Source organism: Crinia signifera, chromosome 6 (genome assembly GCF_055691185.1).
Source record: "Crinia signifera chromosome 6, ASM5569118v1, whole genome shotgun sequence".
NCBI classification, from domain to species: domain Eukaryota; kingdom Metazoa; phylum Chordata; class Amphibia; order Anura; family Myobatrachidae; genus Crinia; species Crinia signifera.
In genome coordinates, this window is record NC_139222.1 from 27,283,896 (window position 1) to 27,299,762 (window position 15,867).

The window sequence follows — 15,867 nt, forward strand, 5'->3', positions numbered from 1 at the left end:
CACATGTCGTCATTACTGTGTCAGATATATGATAATGCAGGTGTGAAAGTGTTCCTAAAACACCTCCACTATCCAACTCCACCCCGAAGCGTGGCGAGCGCCGGCGGAATGCGTCCTCCGACCTTTTCATACCACCACTTATCCACGTCGGCGTGGAGTTGATTTTATATAGTGTGGGGAGAGCAGCGAGCCACCGAGCCCCACGAGGGGACGGGGATTGCTTTACATGTATTCCGCGTCCTCACGCCACGCTTCATATCGTATCGCTTGCAAAATGCCCAAAATCGTATACTATCGCTTACGATTTTATATCGGATGCGATGTATGTAACTTATTCACTGCCAGAGAGCAGTGAATAAATTACATACATCGCATCCGATATAAAATCGTAAGCGATAGTATACGATTTTGGGCATTTTGCAAGCGATACGATATGAAGCGTGGCGTGAGGACGCGGAATACATGTAAAGCAATCCCCGTCCCCTCGTGGGGCTCGGTGGCTCGCTGCTCTCCCCACACTATATAAAATCAACTCCACGCCGACGTGGATAAGTGGTGGTATGAAAAGGTCGGAGGACGCATTCCGCCGGCGCTCGCCACGCTTCGGGGTGGAGTTGGATAGTGGAGGTGTTTTAGGAACACTTTCACACCTGCATTATCATATATCTGACACAGTAATGACGACATGTGTTAACGCTAAACTGGTATTTTTGCTAAAAGCAAAAGGGATATTCAGGCGCTTGTGGGATATTCAATTAGCTTAGTGGGCGCCGTGCTAGGATACAAGTACCCATTTCCCACACTCAGAGCATGAAAATGGTTTCTCACTTGTATGTACCCTCTCATGTATAGCAAGACTGGATTTAAGTGTAAAACATTTCCCCCACTCAGCATGAAAATGGTTTCTCACCTGTATGTACCCTCTCATGTGTAACAAGATTGGATTTCTGTGTAAAACATTTCCCACATTCAGAGCATGAAAATGGTTTATCACCTGTATGTAACCTCTCATGTGCAACAAGATGAGATTTATTTGCGAAACATTTCCCACATTCAGAACATGAAAATGGTTTCTCACCTGTATGTACCCTCTCATGTGTAACAAGATTAGATTTATCTGTAAAACATTTCCCACATTCAGAACATGAAAATGGTTTCTCACCTGTATGTACTCTCTCATGTATAAAAAGATAGGATTTAAGTGTAAAACATTTCCCACATTCAGAGCATGAAAATGGTTTATCACCTGTATGTAACCTCTCATGTGCAACAAGATGAGATTTATTTGTAAAACATTTCCCACATTCAGAACATGAAAATGGTTTCTCACCTGTATGTATCCTGTCATGTTTTACAAGATAGGATTTAAGTGTAAAACCTTTCCCACATTCAGAACATGAAAATGGTTTCTCACCTGTATGTATCCTCTCATGTTTAACAAGACTGGATTTATTCCTATAACATTTCCCACATTCAGAGCATGAAAATGGTTTATCACCTGTATGTACCCTCTCATGTTGAACAAGTTGAGATTTATTTGTAAAACATTTCTCACATTCAGAACATGAAAATGGTTTCTCACCTGTATGTATCCTCTCATGTTGAACAAGACTGGATTTCTGTGTAAAACATTTCCCACATTCAGAGCATGAAAATGGTTTAGCACCTGTATGTAACCTCTCATGTTCAACAAGATGAGATTTATTTGTAAAACATTTCTCACATTCAGAACATGAAAATGGTTTCTCACCTGTATGTATCCTCTCATGTTTAACAAGACTGGATTTCTGTGTAAAACATTTCCCACATTCAGAGCATGAAAATGGTTTATCACCTGTATGTAACCTCTCATGTGCAACAAGATTGGATTTCTGTGTAAAACATTTCCCACAGTCAGAGCATGAAAATGGTTTCTCCCCTGTGTGAGGTCTCTGATGTAAAGCGAAAACTGACTGACTTATAGAACTGGATGATATTGTATCATCTTTATGGTCTGTACTGTATGTAGTAAGGTCTGAATGATCAGGAGAAGGTTCCTCATGACTAGAGGGACCAGATGACATATCTGCACTGGGAAATGTTGGGTGTGTATTGGGGATAATGGGGTTTTCTTCTGGAGAATCTTGTCTGATGTTCTTATCTTCTAGTATATAATCTGGAGACACGATGAGATCTCCCTCCGAGGTATTCCTGCTTGTGCGCCCATCTACTGGAAACAGATGAATGACAACAGACAGAATTGTTTACATTGAGAAGGAAATGTTCATGGATGTTTTATCACTTACACTGAACATGTCTAATGCTGCGCACACAGTGGCCGATATATCGCTGGTCCGTCAGCCAATGAGTACCAGCAATATGTCTGTAACCAACGTGAGCTGTGCAACAGAGCCGATGGCCGATATATTGGTGCATCGTGCTATGGGCCTGTTTCTGGTTAAACTGGTACCAAGTCCCACAGTGCCCGCCCTGATGAAAAGCCGCTACCCCCCCTCTCCGGATCCCCTCGCATGTGCCCAATGCTGTAGAGATCATTGAAATAATATCTCCAGGGCTCAGGGCGGCTGACGTCATGTGATGTCAGCCACCCGCCCCTGGCGCCCCACTGGAATTTACATGGGAATGCCATGAATGCCCATGGCCATCACCGACAATGTCCCCGTCCACGCCCCCTCCCCCCCCGGTTCGGGCGCCACGACAAAAGTGCAAGCAGGCGAGGGCACTCGCACAGAAGCCCTGCACATGCACATAACTGATTATGCTTAGGGCACCACTATCAGCCCCCCCCGTCAGAATATGCGGGGGCCCAAAAGGACTAGAATCGGGCCCTATGTGTACAGGCGATGTGCCCATATAACCCGCTGCAGGAACCTGCGGTGATTGCCAGCTGAAATGGGCGGGAGCATGTAAAGGTGCCCACCCAGCTGTGATGTTAGTCACAATGGATCAGGCAGGGGGAGAGGAGAACTTGTAGGGGAGCCCGGCACCGGTGAACCGGAGGCCCACCGATACTGGTAAGAAATAGAGACCTGCCTCCCCCCCCAGCACCTCATCTTACCACATCACCTTGCCCCCAGTCACCTCCCCTTTCTGCTCCCACCCTTTCCTACTTTTCACTCTCTCCCAGTCCCCTTCTCTCTCTCCTCCACCCCATCTGCCCTCCTCTCCCCTGCTCTCTTCCTTCTGCCCCATCTCTTTATCTCTGCCCCTAGTCTCTCTCTCTCTCATTACCTCCTTATCCAGATGCTGCTTAGACGCAGTTATACTATACTGTACTGTAGCCGCTTTTGTCTAAAAGTATCATTCTCCTATTCTATCAATATAAAATAATTGGCTTCTGGCTACTGAGCTGCGTATATGCACCTTACAGGATCAGCACTAGTGATGGTGGTACGGATCTGTTCTGTCAGCATACACACGGTGGGATATGAATGCAAAATGCAATTACAGTAACCACCTACAGAAGATTATATCTGTGGGAATTATTATTATAGTGGCAAATATGTACACCTAATATGTTTTTATTTACTTTTTAATGCTAATAAAGTAATCTATACTTTTGTTATAGCGCTCTCTTAATTAGTTATTTTGTGTCTAATTAAGTTATAAAGAATACCTTTTGGGAGCTGCAATAAGTCATCTTAGAATTACCTCGTTAGACAGCATTCATTTTGATTGATTGATTAATATATTTTTAATATAAAGCATTAGCGCCTGATTATCCTTTTCTCTATCTTCCATATGGTATACTGGGTTCTCAATACAATGGGGAAGAAGAGGTCCTCCGCAGGAGACAGGCACATAAAACTCTTCACAGTGGGTGTACTGGCTCCTCCCCTCTACTTCCTCCTCCACACCTCAGTTAACTAAAAGCTGTGTCCGAGGAGAATGAACGTATGTGAGGTAAGGATATAAGTATATATGAGTGCGGTGAGATTCATACCAGATTCATATTCATACTTTGGTGGAAAAGAGGATTTTAATTACCTACCGGTAAATCCTTTTCTCAGAGTGTGGGGGCAGGAGACTGGTCAGATCTCTGGTAACACACAGTGACATGATGTGAGGGGGAGAGCAGGAGTATAATAGGGGCTGATGGCTCCTGATGTATGAGATACACCAGAGAGTGAGGGGAGGAGACTGGTCAGATCTATGGGCTGGTAACACACAGTGACATGATGTGAGGGGGAGAGCAGGAGTATAATAGGGGATGATGGCTCCTGATGTATGAGATACACCAGAGAGTGTGGAGAGGAGACTGGTCAGATCTCTGGGCTGGTAACACACAGTGACATGATGTGAGGGGGAGAGCAGGAGTATAATAGGGGCTGATGGCTCCAGATGTATGAGATACACCAGAGAGTGTGGGGAGGAGACTGGTCAGATTTCTGTGCTGGTAACACACAGTGACATGATTTGAGGGGAGAGCAGGAGTATAATAGGCGCTGATGGCACCTGATGTATGAGATACACCAGAGAGTGTGGGTAGGAGACTGGTCAGATCTCTGGGCTGGTAACACACAGTGACACGATGTGAGGGGAGAGCAGGAGTATAATAGGGGCTGATGGCTGCTGATGTATGAGATACACCAGAGAGTGTGGGTAGGAGACTGGTCAGATCTCTGGGCTGGTAACACACAGTGACATGATGTGAGGGGGAGCAGGAGTATAATAGGGGATGATGGCTCCTGATGTATGAGATACACCAGAGAGTGTGGGAGGAGACTGGTCAGATCTCTGGTCTGGTAACACAGTGACATGATGTGAGGGGAGAGGAGGAGTATAATAGGGGCTGATGGGTCCTGATGTAGGAGATACACCAGAGAGTGTGGGGAGGAGACTGGTCAGATCTCTGGTAACACACAGTGATATGATGTGAGGGGAGAGCAGGAGTATAATAGGGGCTGATGGCTCCTGATGTATGAGATACACCAGAGAGTGAGGGGAGGAGACTAGTCAGATCTCTGGGCTGGTAACACACAGTGACATGATGTGAGGGGGAGAGCAGGAGTATAATAGGGGATGATGGCTCCTGATGTATGAGATACACCAGAGAGTGAGGGGAGGAGACTGGTCAGATCTCTGGGCTGGTGTAACACAGTGACATGATGTGAGGGGAGAGCAGGAGTATAATAGGGGCTGATGGCTCCTGATGTAGGAGATACACCAGAGAGTGAGGGGAGGAGACTGGTCAGATCTATGGGCTGGTAACACACAGTGACATGATGTGAGGGGGAGAGCAGGAGTATAATAGGGGATGATGGCTCCTGATGTATGAGATACAACAGAGAGTGAGGGGAGGAGACTGGTCAGATCTCTGGGCTGGTAACACACAGTGACATGATGTGAGGGGGAGAGCAGGAGTATAATAGGGGCTGATGGCTCCAGATGTATGAGATACACCAGAGAGTGTGGGGAGGAGACTGGTCATATATCTGGGCTGGTAAAACACGGTGACATGATGTGAGGGGAGAGCAGGAGTATAATAGGGGCTGATGGCTCCTGATGTATGAGATACACCAGAGAGTGTGGGGAGGAGACTGGTCAGATCTCTGGGCTGGTAACACACAGTGACATGATGTGAGGGGAGAGCAGGAGTATAATAGGGGCTGATAGATCCTGATGTATGAGATACACCAGAGAGTGTGGGGAGGAGACTGGTCAGATCTCTGGGCTGGTAACACACAGTGACATGATGTGAGGGGGAGAGCAGGAGAATAATAGGGGATGATGGCTCCTGATGTATGAGATACACCAGAGAGTGTGGGGAGGAGACTGGTCAGATCTCTGGTCTGGTAACACACAGTGACATGATGTGAGGGGAGAGGAGGAGAATAATAGGGGCTGATGGCTCCTGATGTAGGAGATACACCAGAGAGTGTGGGGAGGAGACTGGTCAGATCTCTGGTAACACACAGTGACATGATGTGAGGGGGAGAGCAGGAGCATAATAGGGGCTGATGGCTCCTGATGTATGAGATGCACCAGAGAGTGTGGGGAGGAGACTGGTCAGATCTATGGGCTGGTAACACACAGTGACATGATGTGAGGGGGAGAGCAGGAGTATAATAGGGGATGATGGCTCCTGATGTATGAGATACACCAGAGAGTGAGGGGAGGAGACTGGTCAGATCTCTGGGCTGGTAACACACAGTGACATGATGTGAGGGGGAGAGCAGGAGTATAATAGGGGATGATGGCTGCTGATGTATGAGATACACCAGAGAGTGAGGGGAGGAGACTAGTCAGATCTCTGGGCTGGTAACGCACAGTGACATGATGTGAGGGGGAGAGCAGGAGTATAATAGGGGCTGATGGCTCCAGATGTATGAGATACACCAGAGAGTGTGGGGAGGAGACTGGTCATATATCTGGGCTGGTAAAACACGGTGACATGATGTGAGGGGAGAGCAGGAGTATAATAGGGGCTGATGGCTGCTGATGTATGAGATACACCAGAGAGTGAGGGGAGGAGACTGGTCAGATCTCTGGGCTGGTAACACACAGTGACATGATGTGAGGGGGAGAGCAGGAGTATAATAGGGGCTGATGGCTCCAGATGTATGAGATACACCAGAGAGTGTGGGGAGGAGACTGGTCATATATCTGGGCTGGTAAAACACGGTGACATGATGTGAGGGGAGAGCAGGAGTATAATAGGGGCTGATGGATCCTGATGTATGAGATACACCAGAGAGTGTGGGGAGGAGACTGGTCAGATCTCTGGGCTGGTAACACACAGTGACATGATGTGAGGGGGAGAGCAGGAGAATAATAGGGGATGATGGCTCCTGATGTATGAGATACACCAGAGAGTGTGGGGAGGAGACTGGTCAGATCTCTGGTCTGGTAACACACAGTGACATGCTGTGAGGGGAGAGGAGGAGTATAATAGGGGCTGATGGCTCCTGATGTAGGAGATACACCAGAGAGTGTGGGGAGGAGACTGGTCAGATCTCTGGTAACACACAGTGACATGATGTGAGGGGGAGAGCAGGAGCATAATAGGGGCTGATGGCTCCTGATGTATGAGATGCACCAGAGAGTGTGGGGAGGAGACTGGTCAGATCTATGGGCTGGTAACACACAGTGACATGATGTGAGGGGGAGAGCAGGAGTATAATAGGGGATGATGGCTCCTGATGTATGAGATACACCAGAGAGTGAGGGGAGGAGACTGGTCAGATCTCTGGGCTGGTAACACACAGTGACATGATGTGAGGGGAGAGCAGGAGTATAATAGGGGCTGATGGCTCCTGATGTATGAGATACACCAGAGAGTGAGGGGAGGAGACTGGTCAGATCTCTGGGCTGGTAACACACAGTGACATGATGTGAGGGGGAGACCAGGAGTATAATAGGGGCTGATGGCTGCTGATGTATGAGATACACCAGAGAGTGAGGGGAGGAGACTGGTCAGATCTCTGGGCTGGTAACACACAGTGACATGATGTGAGGGGGAGAGCAGGAGTATAATAGGGGCTGATGGCTCCAGATGTATGAGATACACCAGAGAGTGTGGGGAGGAGACTGGTCATATATCTGGGCTGGTAAAACACGGTGACATGATGTGAGGGGAGAGCAGGAGTATAATAGGGGCTGATGGCTCCTGATGTATGAGATACACCAGAGAGTGTGGGGAGGAGACTGGTCAGATCTCTGGGCTGGTAACACACAGTGACATTATGTGAGGGGGAGAGCAGGAGTATAATAGGGACTGATGGCTCCTGATGTATGAGATACACCAGAGAGTGAGGGGAGGAGACTAGTCAGATCTCTGGGCTGGTAACACACAGTGACATGATGTGAGGGGGAGAGCAGGAGTATAATAGGGGATGATGGCTCCTGATGTATGAGATACACCAGAGAGTGAGGGGAGGAGACTGGTCAGATCTCTGGGCTGGTAACACACAGTGACATGATGTGAGGGGGAGAGCAGGAGAATAATAGGGGATGATGGCTCCTGATGTATGAGATACACCAGAGAGTGAGGGGAGGAGACTGGTCAGATCTCTGGGCTGGTAACACACAGTGACATGATGTGAGGGGGAGAGCAGGAGAATAATAGGGACTGATGGCTCCTGATGTATGAGATACACCAGAGAGTGAGGGGAGGAGACTGGTCAGATCTCTGGGCTGGTAACACACAGTGACATGATGTGAGGGGAGAGCAGGAGTATAATAGGGGCTGATGGCTCCTGATGTATGAGATACACCAGAGAGTGTGGGGAGGAGACTGGTCAGATCTCTGGGCTGGTAACACACAGTGACATGATGTGAGGGGAGAGCAGGAGTATAATAGGGGCTGATGGATCCTGATGTATGAGATACACCAGAGAGTGTGGGGAGGAGACTGGTCAGATCTCTGGGCTGGTAACACACAGTGACATGATGTGAGGGGAGAGCAGGAGTATAATAGGGGCTGATGGATCCTGATGTATGAGATACACCAGAGAGTGAGGGGAGGAGACTGGTCAGATGTCTGGGCTGGTAACACACAGTGACATGATGTGAGGGGAGAGTAGGAGTATAATAGGGGCTGATGGCTCCTGATGTATGAGATACACCAGAGAGTGTGGGGAGGAGACTGGTCAGATCTCTGGGCTGGTAACACACAGTGACATGATGTGAGGGGAGAGCAGGAGTATAATAGGGGCTGATGGATCCTGATGTATGAGATACACCAGAGAGTGAGGGGAGGAGACTAGTCAGATCTCTGGGCTGGTAACACACAGTGACATGATGTGAGGGGGAGAGCAGGAGTATAATAGGGGATGATGGCTCCTGATGTATGAGATACACCAGAGAGTGAGGGGAGGAGACTGGTCAGATCTCTGGGCTGGTAACACACAGTGACATGATGTGAGGGGGAGAGCAGGAGTATAATAGGGGATGATGGCTCCTGATGTATAAGATACACCAGAGAGTGAGGGGAGGAGACTGGTCAGATCTCTGGTCTGGTAACACACAGTGACATGATGTGAGGGGAGAGGAGGAGTATAATAGGGGCTGATGGCTCCTGATGTAGGAGATACACCAGAGAGTGTGGGGAGGAGACTGGTCAGATCTCTGGTAACACACAGTGACATGATGTGAGGGGGAGAGCAGGAGCATAATAGGGGCTGATGGCTCCTGATGTATGAGATGCACCAGAGAGTGTGGGGAGGAGACTGGTCAGATCTATGGGCTGGTAACACACAGTGACATGATGTGAGGGGGAGAGCAGGAGTATAATAGGGGATGATGGCTCCTGATGTATGAGATACACCAGAGAGTGAGGGGAGGAGACTGGTCAGATCTCTGGGCTGGTAACACACAGTGACATGATGTGAGGGGAGAGCAGGAGTATAATAGGGGCTGATGGCTCCTGATGTATGAGATACACCAGAGAGTGAGGGGAGGAGACTGGTCAGATCTCTGGGCTGGTAACACACAGTGACATGATGTGAGGGGGAGACCAGGAGTATAATAGGGGCTGATGGCTGCTGATGTATGAGATACACCAGAGAGTGAGGGGAGGAGACTGGTCAGATCTCTGGGCTGGTAACACACAGTGACATGATGTGAGGGGGAGAGCAGGAGTATAATAGGGGCTGATGGCTCCAGATGTATGAGATACACCAGAGAGTGTGGGGAGGAGACTGGTCATATATCTGGGCTGGTAAAACACGGTGACATTATGTGAGGGGGAGAGCAGGAGTATAATAGGGGCTGATGGCTCCTGATGTATGAGATACACCAGAGAGTGTGGGGAGGAGACTGGTCAGATCTCTGGGCTGGTAACACACAGTGACATTATGTGAGGGGGAGAGCAGGAGTATAATAGGGACTGATGGCTCCTGATGTATGAGATACACCAGAGAGTGAGGGGAGGAGACTAGTCAGATCTCTGGGCTGGTAACACACAGTGACATGATGTGAGGGGGAGAGCAGGAGTATAATAGGGGATGATGGCTCCTGATGTATGAGATACACCAGAGAGTGAGGGGAGGAGACTGGTCAGATCTCTGGGCTGGTAACACACAGTGACATGATGTGAGGGGGAGAGCAGGAGAATAATAGGGGATGATGGCTCCTGATGTATGAGATACACCAGAGAGTGAGGGGAGGAGACTGGTCAGATCTCTGGGCTGGTAACACACAGTGACATGATGTGAGGGGGAGAGCAGGAGAATAATAGGGACTGATGGCTCCTGATGTATGAGATACACCAGAGAGTGAGGGGAGGAGACTGGTCAGATCTCTGGGCTGGTAACACACAGTGACATGATGTGAGGGGAGAGCAGGAGTATAATAGGGGCTGATGGCTCCTGATGTATGAGATACACCAGAGAGTGTGGGGAGGAGACTGGTCAGATCTCTGGGCTGGTAACACACAGTGACATGATGTGAGGGGAGAGCAGGAGTATAATAGGGGCTGATGGATCCTGATGTATGAGATACACCAGAGAGTGTGGGGAGGAGACTGGTCAGATCTCTGGGCTGGTAACACACAGTGACATGATGTGAGGGGAGAGCAGGAGTATAATAGGGGCTGATGGATCCTGATGTATGAGATACACCAGAGAGTGAGGGGAGGAGACTGGTCAGATCTCTGGGCTGGTAACACACAGTGACATGATGTGAGGGGAGAGTAGGAGTATAATAGGGGCTGATGGCTCCTGATGTATGAGATACACCAGAGAGTGTGGGGAGGAGACTGGTCAGATCTCTGGGCTGGTAACACACAGTGACATGATGTGAGGGGAGAGCAGGAGTATAATAGGGGCTGATGGATCCTGATGTATGAGATACACCAGAGAGTGAGGGGAGGAGACTAGTCAGATCTCTGGGCTGGTAACACACAGTGACATGATGTGAGGGGGAGAGCAGGAGTATAATAGGGGATGATGGCTCCTGATGTATGAGATACACCAGAGAGTGAGGGGAGGAGACTGGTCAGATCTCTGGGCTGGTAACACACAGTGACATGATGTGAGGGGGAGAGCAGGAGTATAATAGGGGATGATGGCTCCTGATGTATAAGATACACCAGAGAGTGAGGGGAGGAGACTGGTCAGATCTCTGGTCTGGTAACACACAGTGACATGATGTGAGGGGAGAGGAGGAGTATAATAGGGGCTGATGGCTCCTGATGTAGGAGATACACCAGAGAGTGTGGGGAGGAGACTGGTCAGATCTCTGGTAACACACAGTGACATGATGTGAGGGGGAGAGCAGGAGCATAATAGGGGCTGATGGCTCCTGATGTATGAGATGCACCAGAGAGTGTGGGGAGGAGACTGGTCAGATCTATGGGCTGGTAACACACAGTGACATGATGTGAGGGGGAGAGCAGGAGTATAATAGGGGATGATGGCTCCTGATGTATGAGATACACCAGAGAGTGAGGGGAGGAGACTGGTCAGATCTCTGGGCTGGTAACACACAGTGACATGATGTGAGGGGGAGAGCAGGAGTATAATAGGCATGCCTTGATAAAGAGCCACAGCTCGAAACGCGTTGGCAGGAGGACATTGCCTTTTAATCTGCAAGTGAGTGAGGTGAAGGTTGGAGAAAAGGTAAGATCCCACCACATAACATCTGGGTGTATACCGGTATTACACTGTGGATCGAGACCGGATCTCCTTACCTCCCTCATTTCACTGAAAGAGTAAAGGATATATATATATTTTAATGTAAAAAAAATTTTTTAACATTTGGACGTGTGTTGCTTATAAAATAAATTTATACTTATTATAAGAGAAGTGCACACCACCTTTTCTTTCTATATGAATGAGGATATTTGAAAGAAACCTTTCAAGGAGTGTCATCGCCTAATACTCCGTGAGTACGGGTACGCACCCATCATTTGGAAAAGATACCGTTAAATATGTACCTTACAACATCTCACTGTAAGTAAGCTACGCCCCCTTGCAGACGGTGGATGTTTTTCTAAACACCCTTTACAAAAGAGTAGACCATCACATCCCTCTTTTTTTTGTCAAAATCTTATCTTTTCATGTTATCTACCCCATTGAGAGACGAATAAGGAAGTAAAAAGTATCAGAAGTCGAAAGAGATTTCCATGAGAAGATAAGTATTTAATTCTTTTTTCATTCAGCGCCACCTTTTTCAAAACCCCACCCCCCCATTTTTTCACTTCTATCAATGGATCAATAGGGATTGATCCACGGGTTTGGAAATAAAGGCAGCAGAATTATTGGAGCGCCCCACTTTGATTCCACTTTTCCAGAAAAAAAGGAGTATAATAGGGGCTGATGGCTCCTGATGTATGAGATACACCAGAGAGTGAGCGGAGGAGACTAGTCAGATCTCTGGGCTGGTAACACACAGTGACATGATGTGAGGGGGAGAGCAGGAGTATAATAGGGGCTGATGGCTCCAGATGTATGAGATACACCAGAGAGTGTGGGGAGGAGACTGGTCACATATCTGGGCTGGTAAAACACGGTGACATGATGTGAGGGGAGAGCAGGAGTATAATAGGGGCTGATGTATGAGATACACCAGAGAGTGAGGGGAGGAGACTGGTCAGATCTCTGGGCTGGTAACACACAGTGACATGATGTGAGGGGAGAGCAGGAGTATAATAGGGGCTGATGGCTCCTGATGTATGAGATACACCAGAGAGTGAGGGGAGGAGACTGGTCAGATCTCTGGGCTGGTAACACACAGTGACATGATGTGAGGGGGAGACCAGGAGTATAATAGGGGCTGATGGCTGCTGATGTATGAGATACACCAGAGAGTGAGGGGAGGAGACTGGTCAGATCTCTGGGCTGGTAACACACAGTGACATGATGTGAGGGGGAGAGCAGGAGTATAATAGGGGCTGATGGCTCCAGATGTATGAGATACACCAGAGAGTGTGGGGAGGAGACTGGTCATATATCTGGGCTGGTAAAACACGGTGACATGATGTGAGGGGAGAGCAGGAGTATAATAGGGGCTGATGGCTCCTGATGTATGAGATACACCAGAGAGTGTGGGGAGGAGACTGGTCAGATCTCTGGGCTGGTAACACACAGTGACATGATGTGAGGGGAGAGCAGGAGTATAATAGGGGCTGATGGATCCTGATGTATGAGATACACCAGAGAGTGTGGGGAGGAGACTGGTCAGATCTCTGGGCTGGTAACACACAGTGACATGATGTGAGGGGGAGAGCAGGAGTATAATAGGGACTGATGGCTCCTGATGTATGAGATACACCAGAGAGTGTGGGGAGGAGACTGGTCAGATCTCTGGGCTGGTAACACACAGTGACATGATGTGAGGGGAGAGGAGAAGCATAATAGGGGCTGATGGCTCCTGATGTAGGAGATACACCAGAGAGTGTGGGGAGGAGACTGGTCAGATCTCTGGTAACACACAGTGACATGATGTGAGGGGGAGAGCAGGAGTATAATAGGGGCTGATGGCTCCTGATGTATGAGATGCACCAGAGAGTGTGGGGAGGAGACTGGTCAGATCTATGGGCTGGTAACACACAGTGACATGATGTGAGGGGGAGAGCAGGAGTATAATAGGGGATGATGGCTCCTGATGTATGAGATACACCAGAGAGTGAGGGGAGGAGACTGGTCAGATCTCTGGGCTGGTAACACACAGTGACATGATGTGAGGGGGAGAGCAGGAGTATAATAGGGGATGATGGCTCCTGATGTATGAGATACACCAGAGAGTGAGGGGAGGAGACTGGTCAGATCTCTGGGCTGGTAACACACAGTGACATGATGTGAGGGGGAGAGCAGGAGTATAATAGGGGCTGATGGCTCCAGATGTATGAGATACACCAGAGAGTGTGGGGAGGAGACTGGTCACATATCTGGGCTGGTAAAACACGGTGACATGATGTGAGGGGAGAGCAGGAGTATAATAGGGGCTGATGGCTCCTGAAGTATGAGATACACCAGAGAGTGAGGGGAGGAGACTGGTCAGATCTCTGGGCTGGTAACACACAGTGACATGATGTGAGGGGAGAGCAGGAGTATAATAGGGGCTGATGGCTCCTGATGTATGAGATACACCAGAGAGTGAGGGGAGGAGACTGGTCAGATCTCTGGGCTGGTAACACACAGTGACATGATGTGAGGGGGAGACCAGGAGTATAATAGGGGCTGATGGCTGCTGATGTATGAGATACACCAGAGAGTGAGGGGAGGAGACTGGTCAGATCTCTGGGCTGGTAACACACAGTGACATGATGTGAGGGGGAGAGCAGGAGTATAATAGGGGCTGATGGCTCCAGATGTATGAGATACACCAGAGAGTGTGGGGAGGAGACTGGTCATATATCTGGGCTGGTAACACACAGTGACATGATGTGAGGGGGAGAGCAGGAGTATAATAGGGGATGATGGCTCCAGATGTATGAGATACACCAGAGAGTGTGGGGAGGAGACTGGTCATATATCTGGGCTGGTAAAACACGGTGACATGATGTGAGGGGAGAGCAGGAGTATAATAGGGGCTGATGGCTCCTGATGTATGAGATACACCAGAGAGTGTGGGGAGGAGACTGGTCAGATCTCTGGGCTGGTAACACACAGTGACATGATGTGAGGGGAGAGCAGGAGTATAATAGGGGCTGATGGATCCTGATGTATGAGATACACCAGAGAGTGTGGGGAGGAGACTGGTCAGATCTCTGGGCTGGTAACACACAGTGACATTATGTGAGGGGGAGAGCAGGAGTATAATAGGGACTGATGGCTCCTGATGTATGAGATACACCAGAGAGTGAGGGGAGGAGACTGGTCAGATCTCTGGGCTGGTAACACACAGTGACATGATGTGAGGGGAGAGCAGGAGTATAATAGGGGATGATGGCTCCTGATGTATGAGATACACCAGAGAGTGAGGGGAGGAGACTGGTCAGATCTCTGGGCTGGTAACACACAGTGACATGATGTGAGGGGGAGAGCAGGAGTATAATAGGGACTGATGGCTCCTGATGTATGAGATACACCAGAGAGTGAGGGGAGGAGACTGGTCAGATCTCTGGGCTGGTAACACACAGTGACATGATGTGAGGGGAGAGCAGGAGTATAATAGGGGATGATGGCTCCTGATGTATGAGATACACCAGAGAGTGAGGGGAGGAGACTGGTCAGATCTCTGGGCTGGTAACACACAGTGACATGATGTGAGGGGAGAGCAGGAGTATAATAGGGGCTGATGGCTCCTGATGTATGAGATACACCAGAGAGTGAGGGGAGGAGACTAGTCATATCTCTGGGCTGGTAACACACAGTGACATGATGTGAGGGGGAAAGCAGGAGTATAATACGGGATGATGGCTCCTGATGTACGAGATACACCAGAGAGTGTGGGGAGGAGACTGGTCAGATCTCTGAGCTGGTAACACACAGTGACATGATGTGAGGGGGAGAGCAGGAGTATAATAGGGGCTGATGGCTCCTGATGTATGAGATGCACCAGAGAGTGTGGGGAGGAGACTGGTCAGATCTATGGGCTGGTAACACACAGTGACATGATGTGAGGGGGAGAGCAGGAGTATAATAGGGGATGATGGCTCCTGATGTATGAGATACACCAGAGAGTGAGGGGAGGAGACTAGTCATATCTCTGGGCTGGTAACACACAGTGACATGATGTGAGGGGGAGAGCAGGAGTATAATAGGGCCCGATGGCTCCTGATTTCTGAGATCGCTGGATTAACAGAACAAGGAAAATCCTTGACAAAGAGGCCGAGTGCCTCGAAATGCGTTGGAGAAGCAGGGGAAGACGCTAGAGCCGCACACCGCAATAGCCGGAAGCACAGACTGCAACTTCCTGTGACGGAACAAGCAGCGTGCGAAGACAGAGAATACGCCGCTGCCCCAAACTTGGCCACCAGCT

At 49.0% G+C, this 15,867-nt stretch overlaps 1 protein-coding gene across 1 annotated transcript in view; it reads right to left on the reverse strand.

Annotated features, from left to right (window-relative positions):
• Positions 1-685: 685 nt before the first annotated feature.
• LOC146010162 (uncharacterized) overlaps positions 686-15,867 on the reverse strand; it is a 31,761-nt gene continuing 16,579 nt past the window's right edge. The window contains 2 exon segments of the mRNA XM_083151125.1: positions 686-890; positions 892-2,209. Of these exon segments, the coding sequence (XP_083007251.1) occupies positions 776-890; positions 892-2,209 (1,433 nt within the window). The 3' untranslated portion in view covers positions 686-775.